At 35.9% G+C, this 24,229-nt stretch overlaps 1 protein-coding gene across 4 annotated transcripts in view; it reads right to left on the bottom strand.

The window, feature by feature from the left end:
- Positions 1 to 24,229, bottom strand: part of RPS6KA5 (ribosomal protein S6 kinase A5) — a 64,880-nt gene that overhangs the window by 39,707 nt on the left and 944 nt on the right. For 2 of the 4 annotated variants that reach the window (XM_021531936.3, XM_021531934.3), the window contains exons 2-3: positions 14,046 to 14,117; positions 2,946 to 3,164 (exon numbers count right to left, since the gene is read on the bottom strand). In XM_021531936.3, coding sequence (XP_021387611.1) covers positions 2,946 to 3,164; positions 14,046 to 14,117 — 291 coding nt within the window. Of the gene's footprint in view, positions 1 to 2,945; positions 3,165 to 14,045; positions 14,118 to 15,665; positions 15,748 to 23,628; positions 23,734 to 24,229 lie in introns of those variants that run through there. The other 2 variants (XM_021531938.3, XM_021531935.3) reach the window with 2 other exon arrangements.

The raw sequence follows: 24,229 nt of genomic DNA, 5'->3' as shown, positions 1-24,229 counted from the left end.
ACACAAAGATTTTTCCCTCAGCAAGGGAGAGGGGAAAAAAATTATTGCAACTGAGCTCTACTGTAACAAAAACATATCTTAGATGTAGAGTTGTTTATGATAGCAGTGTACATTACAGCCATTAATTTGCAATCGCACAGCCTCCATTATTTTGTTTGTGATCTACACACACAGAGCAGGGAACATGCCCCAAAAATCTTACCCAGTATTTTTTTGAATATTGTTTCTATAGATTTGTTGGTATAAAACACAAATCCATTAAAGGGGTCTGATCGTATTTTAAGTTAATAGTTTGAAGGAAAAAGCATATACAAAAATTACATGTATTTTGATCTCTCTCCACTTTTCAGATCTCCAGTTCTCTTTGAAAAAGAATATTAGTGGAATCAAACAATATGAGATGGATTATTTATCTAGACCAGCAAGCAAATGAAAAAGATTTAATGAAGTGTAAATAATCCCCATTTTACAATTGTTTCCTTCTTCTAAACAAATTCATCATGTAGAAAAAGGTAACAGAAACAAATTTTTAAAATATTTCTAGCCAGAACTGCTAATTTAGTAGTAGGGAAGCATTGAATTGCCATTGAATTGTTCTAAGGACTGTGACAGATCCAAACCAAAGCTGCCACTGGAGGGGCATAACAAACTTAATTCTATCCAGATTGTAACACTAACCACAGCCCAATGAAACAAACAGCCTTCAAATTCTTGGTGTGAGATCAACTGCATCACTGGCTCAACAGGAAAAAAAAAATCCTGGTTACTTCAGTATAATCTGACCTGTCAGGTGGAGTTTATTTAGCTATTTTTTGAAGCATTAGACATTTAACCTTGTGTGACAAGCTCTGTAAAGAATTGATGGTACTCACATGGATACAACACTTTGTTCATTCCATATAGTTTAAAGCCAACATAAAAACTGGAATCGACTCCCAACTCTGTTTTCTAGAAATTTGGCAGAAATGCAGCTGCATGTCTCTACTTGATTCAGTCTAAATTCATATAGCTGTGTAATCTGACAGCATGAAGAACTGTTCTAAATATTGCACCAAGGCTTCAATTCACAAACCTCTAAAAACTAAAATGGCAGGTAGTTCAGCCCAGTACAAAAACAAGACAAATACTCGTTTCCCCAAAAATCCTGAAGCCTTTGAAACACTTAAATTCCAAAACTAAACTAAATTGATTTATGCAGACTTCTTATATAAGACATGAAACACTTGTAACAAACAGTTTGGGTTTTTCCCCCCCTCAGGGAAGGTGTGAAGCCCCGTTGATTTATAAAGTAGCTTTACATTATGTTAAGGAAGAATTTTAACTGTTACAGAAAGTCATTAAAAGAAATTTTTAAACTAATTATTCCTACTTTCTGCTGAAAATGAAGGATAGAAAGACCTTTCTGGCCCAAACAGTTATACTAAGAATGGATAGAAAAAAAAAAAAAGAAAACAAAACAAAAGACTGTAATTGTATCTTAGCTATGAACCTCTTGCTTCAAATATCACCGCAACATTGCATTATGGTGGACACGTGCCCTGTCTGCACTACTTGCTATGCACTGTTCTTCAGGACTACTGGGCTTGCTCCTTTTTGACTCTTACGAGAATATAATATCAAACTAAATTTTCTTTCATAAAGAGACTTTTATAGCCTTCTACTTATGCTTATCACCTAAACTTCCCCCCCTACTATGTATTTATTTTCAGGCAACTACATCTATCTCAGGTTTGAGGGGTTTTTTTTGGTTTTTTTGGGTTTCCCTCTTTTTTTATATATATATTTCTTATAGGATCTAAAAATACCTGGACTTAAAGAATGGTTCCGTAATATTTATAATAAATATTCACATTTTCTCTCACTTAATATTTCAATTTTTTTTCCAAATTGTTAGTCAATAACTTTAAATCAAATATAAGTTTCAAAACCTTAATTTTTAACAGTTACTATCAAGGAATCACAAAGCTATCAATATATTTCTAACTATTTGTGTCAATCTTTGATTTATTTCTTTGATATCCTAGTCAGAGGAATTTGCAGTTACAATTTTCAACTCTCATTTTCAAAAGGAGTTTAGTGAACACTCCATTTCAGTTCTACCTATTATTTCACTGTACTATGAAACTAAGGTATGTGCATAGAAGACCTTTCTAAGAATTGGTGGCTAGATGTGTATATTCATTTAACGTTAAGAAAAAATTTGCTAATTTGATGTAAATCAGACTGTTAATAAAGGTTAAAAAAAATAAGTTATGGATAAAAAGGAATGCAAAACTTCCATTTCAATTAAAAGACAATTTACTTTCTCAAACATTTCACTAGAGAAGCATATTATGAAACCAAGACTTATTAATCATTCATTTTACAATTCTTTTAAAATACTCTGTGTAAGAGTATTTTAAAGGTTTTAAGAAGGTTTTAAAAATTGCTGGCAATTTTCTTACAAATATGTCTCATATACCAAACACTAAAATTTGCTGCTAATCCAAAAGGTAGAAATATTTCTAAAATTAGAGTAGTACCAAACCTTATGAACAAGCTCCATTTTCAGCACAGAAATCTGTGATTTTGTACTGTCTCTTAATGCCCAAAAATTGATACATGCAGGTATCTCAATACTCAAAGATCAAATTATCTCAAAACATTTAACAAAGCAAATGCTTCCAGGTCGTTGATGAATATTCATATACAGTTTTTGCTGCATGTAAGTCACAGATAACCACTATCCTCTCAAAGTCAGAGTAGCACTCTCAAGCTCGAACAGAACAGGAAAACCACAAACACAGACACTGTTGAAGATGAATAGTATTTTACTTACTATGCTTTCTCATACAATCTCCACACACACTGTACTTTAGACCACATAAAAAAAACCTTACAAAACATTAAGATAAAAGAGCTCTTTTTTTTTTTTCATAAGAACTTGAATCCTGAAGAGTACTCACCTAAAATGAGATGAAGCTTTGTATCTGTCTGGAAGGCATAATGTAACGTGACCAAAAACGGTGATTGCCTAATGTGCTCCAAGACTTGTCGTTCTGTCCTTGTGTGCTCAGTTGTTTTGGCTTTTTGAACTATTGTTGCTTTCTTCAATACTTTCATGGCATACAGTTTTCCAGCATCATGGCCGCTTACTTTCCTCACTAGGAATACTTTTCCATAGGCTTAAAAATTGGGGAGAAAAAAATCCCAAAAGAAAAGAAAGAAAAGAGAGATAAAAACCACAAGTTACCTACTTATACTACAGATCTGGCTGATGCCATTATTATTTTCAATTACTCATTGTTATGGCAGACAGTAATCACTCAGGCTAAAAATCTACTAAAACACTTTTTCTCTTTCAGATTGACCTCTTCTGAGCAAAATTTCAAAAAATTAGCTTCATAAGTGAATACTGCAAGAGTGGAAAAAGCAATTGAACTTCTTCAGTACTTAAAAACAATTTTAAAAGCTGATGATTTTGTCCTCTGTAATAACCTAAAACATCCATACCTAGAATTAAGCAAGAGTTCTGAGTAAGAGATGCTATTTTTTGCTCTTAAAATAGTCTGCTCATATTTGCACAACTCATATATTTTCATTACTGGTTTTATAGCACTAAAGTTACAAAAATCCATAGAAAAGCCAATTAATTCTTCCCATCTGTATTTTATACATAGGAGCTTTCTGAGGTTCTCATACTGGACTTAAAAGGACTCCTGGGAATTCTACATAAATAAATTTTATACCTTTACCAGGCAAACCTGTAAAAACTGTAAAGGTTAGAATTAGTGTTCAGTTGCTGGGCCATGATCTCACTGCAATTACAGAGATATGGTGAGATAGCTTGCATAACTGGAATACTGTCATGGATGGCTACATACTTTTTAGGAAAGAGGCCAGAAAGGCAAGGTGGTGGAGTTCTCTTTATGTAAAACAGCAACCAAAATGTATCAAGCTTTGCCTAGGGGTAGATGAAGGAGGAGCCAAGAACTTATGGATAAGAATTAAGTGGAAGATTAAAATGGGTGTTTACAACAGGCCACCTAATTAGTAAGAGGAAGTAGATAAGGCCTTCCACAGACAGTAGGAAATAGCTGTCACCATCACAGGCCCACAATTCTCATAACCACCCCTACAGCTGCTAGAAGAGCATCACAATTTGGCACACAGGAGCCCAGGAGGTTCCTGCAGAGCACAGATAACTTTGACATAGGTGGTGGGGAAGCCCACAAGCAGAGATGTGCTACTGGATCTTGTATTAAGAAACAAAAAAGGACTGGCTGGGGATGCGATGGCTGAAGGCAGCCTTGATTGCAGTGTCCATGAGATCGTGGAGTTCAGGATTCTGCATGGAAAAAGCAAGGCAGTAAGTAGGATTATAGCCCTGGACTTCAGGAAAAATAACTCTAGCACCAATCCTCAAGGGCCTACTTGGAGGAATCTCATAGGTTAGGTCTCTAGAAGGTAGGGCAGGTCCAAAAGAGATGGTGAATATTCAAGTAGCACTTCCTCTGTGCTTAAGATCAGGCCATCCATGTCAATAAGACATTAAGCAAAAGGGTGCTGGAGGCCTGAATGGATGGGCAAAGCACTCCTGGCAAAACTCAGGCAGAATAAGGAAGTTTACAGAATACGGAAAAAGGGTCAGGCAACTTGGGAAGAATATAGGAATATTGTCAGAGTATGGCAGCTATGTGTCAAGGAAAGCAAAGATCCACTTGGAATTAAATCTGGTAAGGGATATCAAAGACAAGAGGGGCTTCTTCAAGAATATCAGTAGCAAAAGGAAGACTTAGGCAAATGTGGGCTCACTGCCCAGTGAAGTAGGCACCCTGGTGACAAAAGGTACAAAAAAAAACAAGAGTTACTAAACACCTTCGCTTCTTACTCACTGCTAAGGCTGGCCCTCAGGAATCCTAGGCCCTGGGGGCTTTCCCTTGGTTGAAGATAGGTTTAGGCAAACCTGACACCCACAAATTCATGAGCCCTGGGGGGATTCACCCATGAATGCTGAGGGATTTAGCAGATGTTAGTGCTATACCACTCTCCATCGTCTTTGAAACATCATGGACAACAGGAAAGGTTCCTGACGACTGACGAAAAACCAATACCACACCAGTCTTTTAAAAGGGCAAGAAAGAAGATCCAGGAAGCCATAGGCCAAACAGCCTCACCTTCACCCCTGGAAAGGTGATGGAACACCTATATGTGCATGTGGAAGAAAAGAAGGTTATCAGGAACAGCAAACATGGATGCACCAAGGGGCAATCATGCTTGAACAATCTGGCATCCTTCTATGAAGAATGAGATATAAAGATGGTTAGAGAATTGAAGCATTTCTTATGTGAAATAAGAAGAAGCCTATTTCTTCTCCTCTTTAGCCTGGAGAAGAAAGAGGGTATCTCATCAATATGAACAAATATTTTATGGACAGATGTCAAGAGGATGGGGCCACACTCCTTCCAACAGTGCTCAGCAACAGGGTAAGAGGCAACCTGTTCAAACTGAAAAACATGAAGTTTCATAAGAATGAGAGGACAAACATCTTTGAAGATGACAGAACACTGGAACAGGCTACCTGGAAAGGCTGTGGAATCTTCAACTCTGGAGCTATTCAAAAACCACTTGCACACAATTCCATGCAACATGTTCTGGGTTAGCCTGCTTTAGCAGAGAGGCTGGACTAGGTGGCCTCCAGTGGTCCCTTCCAACCCCAACCATCCTGTGATTCTGTAGCAGACACACACTATGTGAAAGAATGAGTGTATCTTTTGTAGATGGCAATATTTATTGCTCAGTGAATGAGGAGAAAGGAACTATTAAATGGTTGACTTATTTAGATCAAGCTACTTAACAAGTTTTCTTACAAAAAAGGTTTTTAAAACACTAAAAAGTTATGGGTGCAAAGGGGAGAATCCACTAAAAAATTAAGAGCTATTAGAAGACAAAAAGTTAAAAGGTTAAAAACAAATATTCAGCTTTTTCAGAGAAAGCAAGTCACCACAAGAATTCATCCTGCCTGATTCAGTCATATATGAACAAGTGAGGAAAAAAATGTGCTTCATTTAGTCAATTATGCAATAGAAATTGAAGCTGACTGCTGAAAATTACCACAGTAGCAAAATACTAAGTAGACGAAAAAATAAAATGGCAGAGAAAATGTCAAACAGTGAACACATAATCCACATGAAGTATCATAATAGCACAGAGTGCTAGAACTGAGGAGAGAAAAAGCATCAGGAGTTACCAAAGACCACCCCAAATACAATGTTAGAAACTTCAATGAAAGTACTGAAGAAATTATACAAGTGTACCCACACCTTCAACACAAACCCAGAAGTCCCTTATGCTGTGGTAGAAATCTTTGTGTGCTCCTGTCTTGAATGAAGCACACTATTTTGGTACCTTCTCTCTTCTGTCCCCAACTACCCTACTCCCATCAGGAAAAAAAAAAAATGGTATAAAATATTAGGAAAGTATAAAAGAACTCCTCTAAACATGATGGGAACTAAACATTCTTCCATTTTAGTCTGAAAAAGTAGAGTACTTAAGATTCCAACGGAGAGTTAAAGAAGAAAAAATTTTAAAACTCTAAGATGGTCAGTAAAGAATAAATTTTCATTATTTTTAGAAACAAAATATCTAAGGCAACAAATTAAATCATTAGGTATCTGCATTAAAAGCACACAAGCAAATATGCAGTTAAGCTGTGGAACTACTGTTACATGATACTGCAGCTGTCAAAAATGCAGATGAATTAAAAAAGATTACATAAATCCCTGAAGGAAAGGAAAGCACAGCAAGTGTTGCCAAACTCTAAAGAGAATCTCTGGCTCAGGCAGACCCCAAACTGCAGGCTGCTACAAGCTCACTAAGGAAATCATCATTGTAAGTTGCTCCTTAAGCCATCATGAGACAGAAAAACTAACCAGGTCACTGTTTTGTCCAAGCCTTGTAATTAGCTTTGCACTACTTTCTCAAAGAGAATGCTCAAATATCTCAAACCTGAAAATACATTGGACAAGCATATACAATCCTGATGTGAGACACTCATACTGACTTGGCCTTTAAAACAGCTACAGAATACAGAGCTCCTAATAAGCATCAAGTGCAACTCCAGATTTCTTTCTGGATTTTTCCAGATGGGTAATTTAGAGTTTTTAACTACCAAATGACATGTGAGCTTTTTCCTAGATCTGAGTTCTACTTCAGTGCATATACAGATCTGATACTGCTCATATACTGAACAATTCTTTCTAAGGAGTTCTTTACCTGACTCATTGCACCCTAAGGAATCATGCTTCCCTTCTTTACAGAACTCATTATCTGCAAAAAGAACTTTCATATAATAAGTTTTCATAATCTATCTCTCAAGAACGGCAAATAGAGTCAGAATAGGTGACATCTTCTATTTTGTGACATATGCAGGACAGTCTCTTTCAAGATTTTGCATTTTGTGGTGCATTCTCCAACACTGCAGTTACGAGATCTTGAGCCAGACTGAATGGTCATCAGCTATTCATCACCAGGGAACACGAAGTTTATCAGAAATATTGGAGAACATTAAGTTAAATTAAAATGAACAGAAGTCTCATGATTGTAACACTTGGCTACCTGTGATTCTGTAGCAGGCACAACAAGAACAATGTGAAAGAATGAGTGTTACTTTTGTAGATGTATCTTTAATCACATTTTATATAAACGTAGAAGAATGCATCTTAAGTGAGAGAATGCAGAACCTACTACAGCTTTTCATGTAGTATCAGAGAAAATTATCTGGTTAGTGTAATAGCTGTAAGAATCTCTAGAAACTATACTCTTGTTGCCATAAAAGACTTTGCAACACAACTTTGACATGGCACAAATTGTTTCTTCAGGAATCTGAAAAGGACTGAGAGAATGATGATGATTCTCAGCATTTTTAATGAGGATAAATCTTAAGTAGCACTATTTTAATCAAATGACTCATAATATATCCAACACCAGAATCTCTGATAGCACCACAAGAAATCTACTTAAAAGACAACACTGCAAAAGCCATTTATTTAAGTGGCAGCAAAGAGAGAGCACATGAGCTAATTGCAATTTTCTCACCTGACAACTGCACTTCAGTAAAGTTTTAATTTCTCAAAGAGCAACATTTTAATGTTCATTCTCATAAAATCTCATGCACATCTCATCTACTGCCAAGGGAGAAATACTCAGCCAGTAATATATGCCCAAAATGAAACACAAACAATTCACTAAATATCCACCCCTCAAATTCATTGAAAATACATTAAATGATAGAAAAACTACATAGACAGACACAAACTTTGTTAGACTGACCTGAAAGCTTAAGAGAAATTAAATAAAAATGTAAGGAATAGTTATCAGCCTTTATGGATGACTAGGAGATTTCACACCAGCAATTTATACCAAATTTGCACTCAATTAGTGAGATAGAAAAATATAATTGGGTGCTAAAACCTCCCTTTTACTACTACCCTTCCCATGAATATAAATTCATAGCACTAGATTGTAACTATATATAAGCATACATATAAGTATACCTAAACATAATTATGTATATAATAATTTATATTCATAGTAATATATATAATTTAATATATATCATTCTAAGTAACAATTCAGCAGATCATTAGAATAGTATAAAATACATGCTTGCTGAAAGACAATGAGTTAAAAATATGAAGTATTCTTTGCTTCTTTCTGTACAAATGCAAGCACTAGAAGGCATCGCATCAGCTGATTCTTACAGAGAAAAAGGAGCACAATTCTTACTGTTTATAGCACACTAGATGGTTTCTGTGGACTCCTAAATTCATCAAAACTTTACATTTGCATCCATAATTTTTAAATTAATCTTTTCAAGTGCCAATATAAACTACACCTCTTTATTAAAGCACTTGTTTTAGTGTGAGTGTAAGAATAAGCACAAGATTACAGAGGAAAAGGTTCAGAGGTACAAAATATTTAAGGATTTGAAAAAATGTCATTGTATTTTTGCACAATATATGCCTAATGACATCTTTGCTCTGCAGTTTAGATTTAGATTTAATCTGCCTAAGGAATTTGGAGGCAGAACTCTTACTGTGCTAGTATCAGTCCATATGAATTAAAAATTGGGATATGACAAAGTTAGAAATGCATATAGCTCTAGCAGCTAAAAAATGGGGGGGGGAAAGCTAAACAGAAACCTTAACAAGCCTCAACTAATAGCATTCTAAATAATTGTCTATGACCAAACTGTCAAAAACAAGGCATTCTCTGTCATCTTTCCTTAGATATCAGATAGGCAAGAATAATTAATGGACTTTTTTCAACATTATTACTTACTGTGAGAATAAATTCCCTCTCCCATTAAACAAGTGAGTGATTAATATGAAAGACAAAACGTGACAGGAAAGGGTAAGTTGCATCTTAAAATGTACTTAATATCAGCATTTTGTTTTTGTTTCTTTTTTATCTTTTTTCAAAGGTAAATTTGCTACAGTAAATAGTTACAGTAGACAATACATGCCTAATTTTTTTTTTTGTTCATTTTTAAAGAATGTCAGTTTTTAGAAGGCAGCACTCAAATTCAAGACAATCTACCAGTTGATATGGATACCATTAGTTTTTAATTATTAAAAAATTAAGATAAATAATTTTCTTCAAAAATTGTTTTAAAGGTACTGCGTACCACTGAAGTTTGATGAAGTCAGAACAACCAAGAGCTGCCTGGGATCATCATCTTACTTTCTCCTTTCTTTCTTAAATGTAAGGCTGTTTTTGCTATTCTCTCTGGCATTAGTTCCAATAACAATCTTTGCTATTTATCTCAAATTTAATGTAAAGATTTTTTTCAGAATTCTCTGGTCTATGAAAAGGACAAATTTGTCCAGGTTCTTAGATTGAACACAGCCCCCTCTTTTCAGTCTGTTCTTCATGCAGAAAACCATTTTTCCATTTCCAAGCCCTGTCTCCCCTTAGCCATCCCACCTAGCATTCAGTACACATTTTAGCTGTCTTCAGCAGAAACTGAAATAAAATATTTAATTGGAGTTTGGAATTGTTTTTAGACACACACTAATTTTGTTTCTCTCTCCTGAGCACAGTATGTCCATTTCTTTCCCCTCTTTTTATGAGAGAATATTTAATATTTTCTTCAATATGATTTGAAAGAATTAACTTCATTTCAGTGTTTTAGATTTATCAAAATACTTTCTGACCTCTTAAAAGAAACTTCATCATATGTTCTTGTATTACAAGATTTTTGATATGGTTATTTTAATCTGACATTCATCCCAGTAATTTTGTTCCCTTCATACGAATAAATCCTTCAGATCCTAAGGATCTTCCACATCTAAGGTGAATATCCTTCCCACATGAGCACTTTAATCCAGACAAGCACATATAAAACATTCTCTCATATATGGTAGTTAGATTCTTGTTTCTCATTATTTTTAGTCTTCATTAGTGGACTGCAGTTCAAAAGGTAGAATGGATTGTAAGTGCACATGCTCAAGAACCAATTTTATTGTCTCTTTTTAACCACAGCTGAAAGAGTGAACAAAAGTAGCATTCATTAAAGTTCAGTAGAAAAAAAGGAATAATCCATTGGTAGGAAAATGTATGAACCAGAATGCACTCTACAGTGTTTTTCTTATTTTAAAAACACATTTTCAAAGAATGAAGCAAATAAGCTAAGTGGGCGTGCATAAATCAACACAACCACCTTCTCCTGTTGTTCCTTTCCTGGCTTTGGGAAGCAATTAGATTACTTTGCTGAAAAATAACCTTCTATAGAATAGACTCTAGTTTTCTTTGTCACAGGGAGAAAAGCTTTAACTAGATAGGAGGGACAAGCTGGAAACATGAACATGGACAGGAAACCTGAAAATTCCATATTAGCAAGGCTGTGACAGTAAGCGAAAGAGAAAAGGACTTATGCAATTTCAAAAAGCATATACTGAGTAGAACACGAGCCAGTCAGAAGTCACATCAGTAACAGTTTGCTCCCAAAGCAACACTATTAACAGCTTCTTGAACAGTGGCACATTAATAGTGTCATGTCTTTCATTTTACTGATGTAAAGTGCTACTGATTTTTTAATGATTAAGTTTATTTCTATTTCTACCCAATTAATGCAACATAAAAGGTTCCAACTCAGATTTTTGCTTTCTTGTCTTCACACTGAGACTCAGTTCAAAAGATGAAAGCATATATTTTTATATTATACAATTTTATACAAAAAGCAAAATATAACAAGCATGCTTCCAATGGAGCGTATATATTAGAAGAAAGCGGATAAAAGAATGTAAGAAAGCAATTCAAATAAAGAAAATAGTAAGTATGAAATTATGCTAAGCCATACAATGAAAAAAGTTATGACAAAAAATGGCTTCCACAGGAGAAAAATCAGCACACACAGATACTATTTCTAATAATCTTAAATGTTTGTATTTTTAACACATAAAGCTTAAAAATGAGGATTTAAATAAGCCTTCATTGCCGTTACCTGAAAAGAATCACCACTGAGTCTAAAAGAAACTATCACAATTACATATCCTTGAGCAAGGTATCATTTAATTTAATACATTTTAAGTATCTTCTGTGGTTATTCCAGTTGCTTCATGGCAGACTATTGTATTTAAAATATTATAATTAGTTTCAACAGCATCTACAGTCATCACTTAATGTAACTGTGAGGTTTCAACACATTCTCCCTTGCATTAAATCGATTAAGTATTGGTTTAAAAACACTGCATGCTGCACAACTCCATAGTGAAGCATTTTAAAACAGCATCGCATTTTTATTGAGCATTAGTTATATTATATACTATCAATAATACTTAAAAGCTCACACTGGGATAAAGCTTTCACTACCAGAATAAAGATGGCTTTTCTCTATTTGCTTATAGCAATGACCAGAATATTTCTCAAGTTCGGAAATTAAACTTCATCAGCAAGAACATCTTAGGAAGGTTGCAGAATCTCTGCTACTGGAGGCTTTTAAGAATGAATCATCACCAGGGGTGATGCAGTTATAACTGACTGGGTCTTGGGCCAAGCAATTAAGGGACCTCTTTGAGGTCTGACATCCTCAGAATCCTGTTTTCAGCAATTCCTTGTGGCAGCAAACATTGCCACATCGAAAGTAAAGAGAACTAGCTCCACCAGCAACCTCCGACACATCTAGTGCATGAGTCTTAGCTATCATAGGCTTGAGACTGAACAAAGCTTCTTGACTGCCCTGATGGTCTACATTTCTGAAGCAAAAACTTCAGGCTATGGGCAAAACTGACTATCAAAAAAGTGAAAAAAAAAAAAAAAAAAAAAAAAAACCCAAACACCACAACAAATGCCAACCACTCTTCCTACAAATGCTATTCCAGGTTACCCAAGGAATCCTTGGATTCCTAAAGTTTGAGCAATCTTTTAGATTACACAAAGATTAGATTAGACAAAAGACATTTCTGGAGCAGCAAGTCTACTAGAGCAGGATGAAGTCAGACAGCCATGATTACTCGACTTCTTTTTTTACTCACACACAGAGTCAACCCCATTGTAAACCCACTGAAGTAGCCTTTTCTGAAAGGGGTCACTCAAAAATTATCCTGTTGACCTGAGTGAATAGAATGGCTTTGCACTGCAAGCCTAACGATTACCTGCTATAATTAAGAGTATTCCAGGCCAAGAAAAATTTGGTCAATCTGTTAATGAAGAAAAGAAGGCATGGGAGGTAGCAATGAATGACTGGCAAGAGTTTAACAGTAAGATGGGCTATTTCAGAGGTACTGCCTAAAGACAAGATGAGCTCAGACTACTAGACTGAACTTGAAGACTGACCCTTATGAAACCACCAACTTACTTTGGACTCCAAATGCAATAGCTGTAACACTAGTGTGATCCCACACCAATGGCAAAGATAACAAAGAGACAAAATTCAAAAAATTTACAAATCCAGCCAATGTTTCCAACAGCAGGAGACAAAGACATCCTCACATAAAGGCATAATGGTTTATAATTTCATTTTTGTCAACCCCACTCAGATCCACACTGACCATTTCAGAAAATCACGACTGCTTCTACCTAGGAATATGCAACATTTATCTATGAATATTAAAGCTTCCTTGTAATCTACCTCTATTTAAATTTAACAGCAATGTTTCAATTGTTTAGCATGCTAAATTTAAATTTTAAAAACTTTACCTTTGAAACAGAAAAATATCCTCTCAGGTAATTTAACAGCTTAATTTCTAAAAGAATCTATATGAATTACAACCTCGCTGCCAGCCATTAATGGCTGATAACACCCAAAAATTTAGTACCATTTAACTAGCATAAAACTCCTGCAGACCTTGGTGATAGTCCACATTCATGATTATTCCAATCTACTCAACAATGCATCTGACTTAATACTGACCAAAAAATAAAAAAGCATAAACACCCTAAAAAGAACAAAACCCATTACTTTTGTCTGTATATGGGGCTGTGTGTCCCTTTAGCAAAGGGACAAAAGGGCAAAAGGACAACGACAAAGTTTTTTTGTTCATTACCATCAGTAATCCTACAACATCCTAAAAGTCTCCCACATTGTGCTGAAACCCACAATACAACAATGAACACTATCCACCTTAAAAAATACTAGGAACTGACTAGGACAGAGTTATGGAGCCAACAGCGACCCTAAAATGGATTAGTTAAAAAATAGAGCATCTTATTTATAATGTATTAAAATTACTGGTTTTTTTCCAAAGCACACTCTGAAAACTTAACACAATTATCAAGACCATGCCTTAACATAGATTAGGTTTTTCACAAACTATATTAAATTGTCCAAAATTTCCAACTATATGTTTTATTTTTTCCAAAAAAAGGGCATATTCAAAAGTTCTGTGCTACAACACGTGACCTTGAATTTTGCATATCTGTAAAAAAAATGAAAAAATATGCTATGCAATACAAAAGTGCTATCTTCCTAAAGACTGCTCCAATTACCCAAACCTCAGCTAGGAAACAAAGTCATACATAAGAGTAATACTTCCAACATTTAACTTAAAAATAGTTCATCTTACCCCCTGTTCCAAGGACTTTCAGGAGCTCAAAGTTTTCAATGCCAACTTTCTCTGCATGGCCTGTCAAATTTGCTGAAGGGAAAAAAAAAAAAAATCACATCAGATATGTAGTACACCAAAACATCACTCTGACATCTTACTACAGCCCCAGCAAAACCAAGTTAGCATCTGAATTAAATAAGCAGTGCTAAGAAGACATCCCAATTTCATACTGTATTCAACTTGAAAAGCAAGGGACAGCAATTTTCTTGCTGCCATCAGTGTGCTCAAAGTGTAAAATCACAGAATAGTAATTGAAGCCCATTTAGTCTGTATACACCATCTTCCAGTGTATCACTGGGCACCTTAGAAAAGAGTCCAGCTCCACCTTGTCTGTAATCTCCAATCACATAGTTATAGACAGCAGTCAGGCCACCTCTTAGCCTGAGCACCCTGAATACTCTATTTTTATTTTTTTTTTTTTGATTATATAGCGTGTGGGATGACAAACAGAGCTCCAACTGTTTATTCATTTAACACAGGATTGTTAAAGACTCTCCATTAGTATCAAGTAGAAATTACCTTAAGTCTACATAACTCACAAGTATGGAAAAATCTAAGCTGCTACAAAGTTGTGTCATTTGTTGCACAGTCTGGAAGCAGGAGGTTTTATGTTTCTACAGATCTATATCAGTTTAGGTACTTATTTTGTCTAACATACATTTTTCTAAGCAGGGATATAAAGACCTCTGTTTGAAAAATGGAATTGTGCAGGATTGCTTTATTGTTTATTGCCTTTTTTTTTCCATTTCCTAAGCTCCTTAAGAAAGCCTTAAGCAGTTGCCATTTTTCCATTTTTGATTCCTGTCATCCTATTATGCATCCATTTGCATCAACGTGACTACAAACCATTCAGCAAAAGCCCTCACTGAAATGATCCAGGTTGAAAAGCAGCAAGACAAAAAAGCAACTAAGCTTGATAATTCACACGTAAGTTCAGTTCCCTGATCCACTTTACTGAGCAGCTTGATAAGCACAATAAAGGATGCAGCATCAAGTAGCAAGTGAGTCAATATGCACACAGGAGCTGAACTGAAGTTTGCTGTACTGCTCCTGATTGCAAACAGAACAAATACTCCTACTAGAGCTACATCACAGTCACTGCTTAAGAAAGCAGTAAGGAAGCCACACTCACGTGCCAATAAAGGAGTTATAGCAAGTAATGCAAACCTAGACTGAGTTAATGTATATAGAATTCAGCTATGCTCTGTCACAGAAAGTAAACTGTCTCCAAGCAATTTAATATTACATATTACTCTTCTTAACAAATACTCTAAATGGTACGTAACACACACAGTTTTAAAACATCATCTTCTAAAGAGACCAGGGCCAGAGTATCCATTTTTTAATGAAGGCATGGACATCACTAAAGATCAGGACACAGAACTTCTCTGGACACCAGCAAAGTAAGTGCTGAACTTGAGGTGGGAAGAAAGTTTTCACTTTAAAATCCACCCATTTGGATCTTCCACAATGGACTACTCCAGAAAGGTTTTACTGTCTCATATCCTTTAAGAGCATCAGCAGAAGGCTTTTCAATTAAAAATGCTTCTAGAAAGTAAAACAGTCACTTAATCCTACCATATTATTGGAACTGAATAGGAAGAGTGGAACCCAGAGAAATGCTGCATCTCCAGTAACATGCTGAAGATTTGCAGTGCTGGCTGTGATCCTAAAAAGAGATCAAGTCTTAAAACTCAATCCATTATTCTAAACTGTACCATAAACTCACATACAATAACATTAGTAAAACCTCTTCCACTTCCATAAGGCTACACAATAAAAAGCTGAGTGCTATCTAGTTTGAATTATTATGTACTTGTTTCAATGTGAGCTGTAATTTTGCACTCTCCCCTTAACTCCATTTTTACTTCCACTCAGGATGCTCAATGGCCTTATCCTAAAAAAAATGTCTGAAGGTTACTGTAATATTTTCACAATAAAAGGAGAAATTTACACCACAAATAAGCATATGATAACTGCAAAATAAGATCCACCTAATTCTTTTTACATTACACTGAGGAAAAAAGCCATCCCACAAGAAAGCTAAAGGATGCTGCGTAACACAAGTATGACAGGACACTTGAGACAAACTCTTTCACTATTACTCCCTATAAAGCAAGAAGTAAAATCACCCTTCATTAAAAAATAGGAATAACAAATCTTCAAAGCTATAAAAAAAATGAACAATTCCCAGAAAGTGCTCCTCCCAATGTTGCCACATGGCAATGGTTTTGCTCCAAGAGGCTGAGTTGCAATGCTCAGTCCACCTGTGAAGTCATACTGCAAGAAAAGCAAGCTGAAGAGCCTGTTTCTGACATTTTCTAATAACACCCCTAGAGCAGTCCTTTGTCTTCATCTGCTGAAACCAGGTGCAGCACTTTCACACTCTAGCAGAAATGAAGTGCAGTTTCTCCAGGATAAAAGTTGTCATTCCAACATTTCCTTCAACCTGCTTTCCAAAGCATAAATCTCAAAAGACTAATTATTCTATTCACCACTCACTTCCAGGAACCTGAACGACCATTTCTTGAGGACCTTTCACCAGTGATGCTCTCTGCAGTTACAAAACTATTTCAAAACTGAGGATTTTAAAGGATTGCAATGAGACCACTACTATTACTGACAGAACAGTGAAAGGCTTCTCACACCTCACAGACATCACTGTGCTGGAAATAGTATCAGAACCCAACCCAACAATTACCTGTGCAAAATGCACAACATATCTGGAAAGACTGCAATGGGATGTACACTGGTGAATAGAAAACAGTTTCAAAAACAGAAAATTTACTTCTCCATGCACTTTTTTCTTCAAGTGTCTGGACACATCAGCTAAAGAAGTGCCCCAAGGAATGGAACAAAGTTTGGATAGGAAGAAAAGCACTGCGCAAGTCAACAAGATGAGAGTTTCTCCACAAATAATATGAAGCTACACATGACACTAAAAATAAGGGTTGTACATAATGTGGGGCAAAAAAACCCTAATAAATCCCCTTGGAGATTAGCTCACTGCATACTGGCACAATTAGAAGAATCCTGCATTTACTAATATTCTACTGTAGTCCACACCAATCAGCATTGAACCAACATAGTTAAGAGTATACGGCTGAGGTCAACAGCAAGAGATAACACATCAAATCAGAAAAAAATAGTGAATAGAAAGGCCAGGATATCATAGCATCCATAAAAATAAAGAGGAAGCAGAGATACTAGTCACCATCATCACCTCTGAAGGCAGGAAGAAAGGAAATATCCAGAAATACTACCACTGCAAAGACAAGCTTCCCTCTCCATATAGTGACAGCAGTGCACAAAGACTAGTGCTGTCATCTTCAGTCCCCTAGAAGCAAGGCAGCCTGTCTATCCAGACTACAAGTTCTCCTCGATGGAGGATCTCCAGATGATGTAAGAGACACGATTGTCACCTGCACTACACCTGAACTTTGAGAAGGCCACGACTGAACTAAGAACTGCGTGAGCTGGTACTGTGCAATGATTCTATAAGCTTTTAATTGCACTTCCATGATCTTGAGAAATAACATTTCAACAGTGTTTGTTTTCAAGTTAAAATGCGCTCTATCCTCTGCTTCTGGACTCTACTGCAAACACGTCTTGAAGCAGACAAACAAAGCTCGAGCTTCCTCTGCTGAACTAGATCAAGCTTGCTTGAAAGTTGAAACTTGTCTCTGCAACACAAGACCAATACTTGTTTCACTGAGCAGAACAATGAACCTCAGGTAATTTTAAGAACAGAAAAAAACAAGAAGGAAAATTAAACAGAAGACATTCTGCAATACTCCAAATATTAGGTTGCAACGTCTAGTATCAGTATTAACTTGATCTTAAACTATTACTTCAGAGAATGGTCCATCCCCACTCACCTAACAGATCTACTGAAGTCACAGCATCAAAGAACAGATGTTTTAATACTGATATGTTTATGCCTTACTCAAGAGTGGAGAGAGGGGGCACACTCTTTTCAAGGGGGAAAAAACCTCAATGCCATGCAATAGAAACTATGCAACCATTATTTATTAGACACTGAAGAAAATACATGTGTTATACTGTTTATCTGCTATATAGAGTTATACTTTATTACTGGTTACAGCAACTAAAACTATTTCTGAAAGAAGTAAAAGCATCCTCAGGTCCTTGAAATCTGAGACCATTGACACCGAGTAAGTGTCAGGTCATTGAACAAGAGCACCATTTAATCAGCTCAGGGTACTATCTTACAAGCATTAAGTGGAACTTAAAAACCATAACATCTTAAGAATCTTTTTCTTAGGCAAAAGAAAAAATGTAGAGCAAAAACAAAACACACACAGAGTTCTGAACTGGTGTGAAAGAAAAGAATACGCAGTTCGTGTTGCTCTGAACTCCAGGGTATCAGCTGAGGTAACTGGGCTAGTAACTGCTGATTCTCTAGAGTATTAGATGCTCAAGGGTAAGACCACCTGATCTGAGAAAAAAAAATTAAAAACTTGAAAAAAATTTGGAAAAAATTCAAACTCTCACAAAGCTGCTGATTCCATTCTAGAAGGCTTGGAAGCCAAACTATACAGCCAAATATGACAAAGACCTCTGTAGTACTAGCTAATATAATATGTATACATATATGTATGCACATGTATGTTTAACTGCATACATGTATACTGCATGGAATATAGTATGTGGAAATTCAGAAGCATAAAATGCTGTGGAAAACAATAAGAAACTGTCATTACCATCATGAAAACAGAAGATAGGAGAGCATCCCACCAAAGATATTACTTGCATATAAAAAGCTGAAATAAATATAAAAGTCTAGGCATCTGAGGTTAATGATGCAAACTCACAGAAGTCAGAGCTGGAAAATGCTCCATGTTAAGATCCATTTGCATTCAGCAGCAGCCCTTTTTCTCTTACAGAGGCAACTTCAGTATGAGGTTTATCATAACTGTGAGCTGAATCACTATGAGGTCACCAAGATTGAACCCTGAGGCACCTCCATGGTCAGCTAGAAACTTAATGTGTAGCAACACATCACATAATTGCAAAAAAAAACCCAAACAAAATGTAATTAGACAAGATGCTAATGAATAAAATTGCTACAGATAATCTAACGCTGAACAGAGTTGAAACAATCAGATATCTAAAGATTGCACATATCTTCTCAAGCAAAAATTTATATCTAAGTAAAAGACATGAATCAATTTCAGTTTTCTCTATAATTCATAATGAATGAAATAATTTATAAAAATCCAGTCACAGGCACCTTGGACACAGCATCAAAAGTAACATAATACAAATTAATTTATCAACAAAAAAAGAGCAACTGATAACTTACATGTTGATGGAAGGTATTTACATATTTGGTTATGCAGACATTAACATGGAAACTTAAGAATTATCCTCTCCCAGGTAAACCTTTTATAACCATCTATCCAGGACAGCATAAAATATTTAGAAGTGTTCAGAAAAATGAGAAGAGGAAACAGTCACAGTATATCCCAAAACACAACACAAACCCCAATAAACTGACTGCATGTAATGTGAGTCTTCCACAAACCAGTCTGCCTATTTACAGACTGAGTCAGAAGCAAAGAAATCTCAGTAGAACTTACACCTCATTGTTGGGATTCTACAGAGGGGAGGAGAGAGAGAGCATGTTTAACATAAGATACCAAATTATGCAATGATGGGGATACAAAAGAAATATTTATGTGAAAAATATACTGGGGAAACATCCTCAGATACCCAGGCCTTGTCATATGACTGAGGAACTCCAGCAAGTCAAGTGTTCTTTGAACTGCCTTGTGAATAAAACTCTAAGATTTACTAACATGGCATGTAAGACTCCTAATTCTTTTGTGGAATCAAGCACAAGCTTTTCAACCACCACATTAAGAATACACTGGACCAGAGCTAATATAAAGGCTGACAATGAAGACTGCATCCATTAGTCCTCATTTACATTACACATTTTATAGAACATCATTGGAACAATGACAGCAAAATGATCAGTTGTACCAGACCCTTGTACAGACCATTTTAGCCAGGATTCCAAAACCTGGAAGGAGGAAAGCAAACAAACAAAAAAATCCCACTCAACAAAAAAAGCCACAAACACAACCCAGGAAAAATCACTGACTGTCCTTCTTCATAATCAAGGCTACCAGAAGGTAAATAACAATAAATTCCTAGAATACAAATAATTTTTAGAAAATATTGATTGTGTAAAGAGCAAAATCTGGAGATTTAAGTGGTATTAAAGACGATTAATAAACTTAAAATACTCTTTGTAGTTCCCACAATCCAAGAAAACATATATTTTAGTGCTCAAAAGAGAAAAGTAGAAGCAAAAGCAATCCAAGCTTTGAAACAGCCAACTATTAGTACCTCCTGATCCCTAAACAATATACAAAATTATTGTTAATATTAACATATTATATAATATTTTATTATATATAATATATTGTTTAGTATGTAACAGTACAACATATTGGCATATTATATTTGTATATTTTAAGAAAAACAAAAAAAAAATCTGTCTTACAGAAAAATTTACTTTAAAAGTATCTTTTAAGTCTCATTAAGTTTCCTCTTAAAAATGGAAAAAATAAAGTATTCTACAGGTGCCAGATGTACCTCCACAGTGAAGGCTGAGTTCTCTATTCAGTGCATGATCCATCATGTTTTTTAGTCATAGGAATTTTCACAATTCCTTAGAATGTAACATGAACTTTCTAGTTTACAAATAAATCCATTCTATTTGAAGTTCCCATTCAATAAGGTATAACTAAGAACTGCAATATTAACCCTATAGATAATCCACGTATTTATTTTCAAAAGCCTTTTATAGTTTCATACTGAATCATAAGTTTGACTCAAGGGGAAGTTCCAAATTCTTGTGCCTTTGGAGTTCCGCAGGCTGTTGCTACATTATCTTCTGGGCTATACACCCCTTTTCTCATGCATGTCCGGCAAACTGCAAACTAAAGCAAGTTCTTCAGCCCAAAGATTGTGATAACATTAAAACAAATCTAGTATCCTATTCAAAACAGACTTGCTAAAAGTAAAAGAACAACGCTTTGCTTTTGTAAAGCAAAACAAACAATGTATATAGAGCCCATTGCCCACACATACACAGAGTGTCTCAAGTTCCCGTCAAGATCCCAGTTTTGGTAATCTCTCCCTCTCCCTGGGCAAAGCAGGGAGTTCACAAGCATGCCACAAGATGGGTAACCTCCTACCAGTCACTCACACACACTTAAGGTATAGGATCCTTTGATCCTTTTTTCCAGAAACAAGAGGAGGTGGGGAGGAAATCTCAACTCTTAACCGTTCTGTTTCCTTCTTCTGACATCATAAGCCTTTTCTTCTCTTTCCATAACCTTCCCTATCATGTAAAATGTTTCCTCTGATAGGCTTTATGTTTGACATTGTTCAGTTCTGAAGCATCACCAAGCAACAGAAATGTTAAAATGCAACAATGTTCCTTTTTCAGTGTAAACAATATGTATTTTCTATGCTCTGCAAAAATATTTAAAATTTGCAATAACTCTGAAAGTTAGCCTTCAAAAAATAAAACCTTTCCAAGATTCCAGAAATAAATGCTAAAGAAAACGTCATTTTCTTATTATTTTCACCAGAGAGCTTCAGTGAGAATCAGAGACAGCCACCACTTCCTACTATTTCAACTTTGGCATAGTTCTGCTTCTACTTCCTGAAAAGAGATTCCACTTTCCCCAAAAACTCATTTTCCTCCCCAGTAACTATTCTGAAGTGGCCAAATTGTGAGCATTCTATTAAGAACAAAAATAGTTTGCTGTTAGGAAAATTAGGAAAAGAAAAAACTGATAAATACAATTAGAAGAATATCATTATTAAATTATATGCGTGCTAAAAGTCACTGCTCTGTTTTATCTGCAAAAATCTTATATATACACACAGTGCAGTGCCCAGTATTTGTAAGAGAGCACATCACATGCTATCACACAGAGGCACTCAAGCGTTCCTTCCCTATCACAGACCCAATCTACATGCCTATCTAGTGATGTTTTTCCAGCAATTACTTTTTGGTCATACAAGAGAGGAATTTCAGGGCTCTAAGTCTATGAGACATAAAGCTAAAATTAAACCTGACCCTACATATCAAAGCCAGCATTGTACTTTCAAAGTTTAAAAGAAGTCAAGCCGTGGTGTGATAGGGTTAACAATCAGCTGGTCTGTGTAGCAACAGCACTGCATATGCTCTAACTTAATGCATTTTCATATGCTTCCATACTTGCTTGGAGCTAACAACAATCATCCGTTTCATTCTTTAAGATCCTCATTTCATCTTAAATTTAAATTCTAAAGTATGTGCACTTACTCACTTGACCATAATGGCTGTCCTCATTTAAGACTTTTAAAGCAATCCGAAGACCAAGTAATTGCAAATACAAAGTGTAACTGTGGGTTTACATGCATTCAATTAATTTGAATTAGTGAGCTTGTTACCATGGGGTTCAAGTAACAGCTTGAACCAAAGATATGAAACCAAAATACGAAAAGATTCTCCCTTCTCAAAGAAGCCACTATTTCTACTACTAATAGTAAATTTTTTCAAAGCACTCTGGAGACTGACCTCTTTTTCACCTGCCAACTGACAGCTACTTTCAATCTGTAATTCTAAATTATCAAATTAGTCACAGAGTTAACAACATCAAAGAAAGAGCACAGAGATGAGGGAAACACTGCAATCTAAACAAATTGCACAATAAAGGATATTCATGATATAGAACATATTTAGAAACAACAAAGATCCGCTGGTTCCAGATTCTAGTTCTTGCCTGTCCTCTCACTCTCTTCCCCAAAATGAAAAGCAAAATTAAATAATCATGCTGAATATACTTTAAAGATGTGGTGGCTTGACCCTAGTCAGCAGCTAAGCATCCACACAACCAGAACCAGTAGAAAAAAACCTTTGCACATCCAAAGTATCCTATACCTTTATATATTTCTGTATCAACAGAAGCTGACTGCAACTCTTCTCTTCAAATTATTGTATCTCTGTGCATTGTATAAAGCAGTTCTGAAACAGTATTTCCATACGTCTTGCATTGCAATGACACTATTGACACCTTCAGGAGTAGGAGTCTCCCAGGAGTACATGACAGAGCAGCTCCCTCCTCCACCCTAGTGCTCCAGAAATAGACAAGTCATTGCTAGAAAGCATTTTTCAGAAAGCAGAGTTTTCTAAACAGTGAATATGGAGAAGGGAACAAAGAGAGGAGAAGCAACCTATTCCTACTAAACTGAATTTCAGAAGCTTAAAAGACAAACAAGGTTGAGCATTTTTAAAATAAAAGTGCGAACAGGTACTTCATACAGCTCTATATATGATCAGGGTTAAAATCGAAGTTGCTTATTATGCTACACTGTTTATTCCTCAAACTACCTTTAAACAACGACCCCTCAGGGATACGTGTTCTCAGCCTTTATAAAAGAAATCGAGAATAAAACAGACATAGGTATGTAAATACATCGAATAAATGTGTCCTATTTCCTTTCTCCTTACCTCTTCCTCTTCCACACTTAAATACAGCAACACCTATCGAGACAACTATGTTTTCCAGCAGCTCTTTTGCATCTTCTTGAAAGAAGAAAACTACAGACCCTTCGATTTCTGTAGCTATCAAGAGACCGCCTTTTTTTTTCTTCCCTCCTCCTCCTCCCCGCGCCAAGCCGTGTTCCTCTGGGGCAGCTCCCCCGACCCCAGGACCGAGGGACAGCGGGGCGGGAGGCAGAACCACCGAGGAGACCCAGCACCACCACCTGCCTTTCACACCGGCCCATTCGAGAATGTCAACTACATTAACCCGGCAAGCAGCTCTCAAACTTTTGCAGTGAACGGCATCATATGCTTACTCTCACTTCATCATGGAGAAAAAGATGATGACAGAAAAGGAATGAAGGACATGGTTAACAGCACCTTCATTATTAATCAATATAGTGAATATACATTCTCATTATGTTTTACACGATCTTCTAAATTGACGTTAAAATTTAGATTTACTGCAGTGTTCAAGTTGCCTGGAAACTTCTGAGAAGCAGAGAATCCCTACTAAAAAGAAATAAAGCTCATCCCCAACACAGCAACCTACAACGGAGGATTTCTG

The sequence above is a fragment of the Lonchura striata genome, chromosome 6 (genome assembly GCF_046129695.1).
Source record: "Lonchura striata isolate bLonStr1 chromosome 6, bLonStr1.mat, whole genome shotgun sequence".
Classification (NCBI taxonomy): Eukaryota; Metazoa; Chordata; class Aves; order Passeriformes; family Estrildidae; genus Lonchura; species Lonchura striata.
The sequence above is the reverse complement of the archived record's forward strand: the minus strand, read 5'-3'. Positions and strand labels throughout refer to the sequence as shown.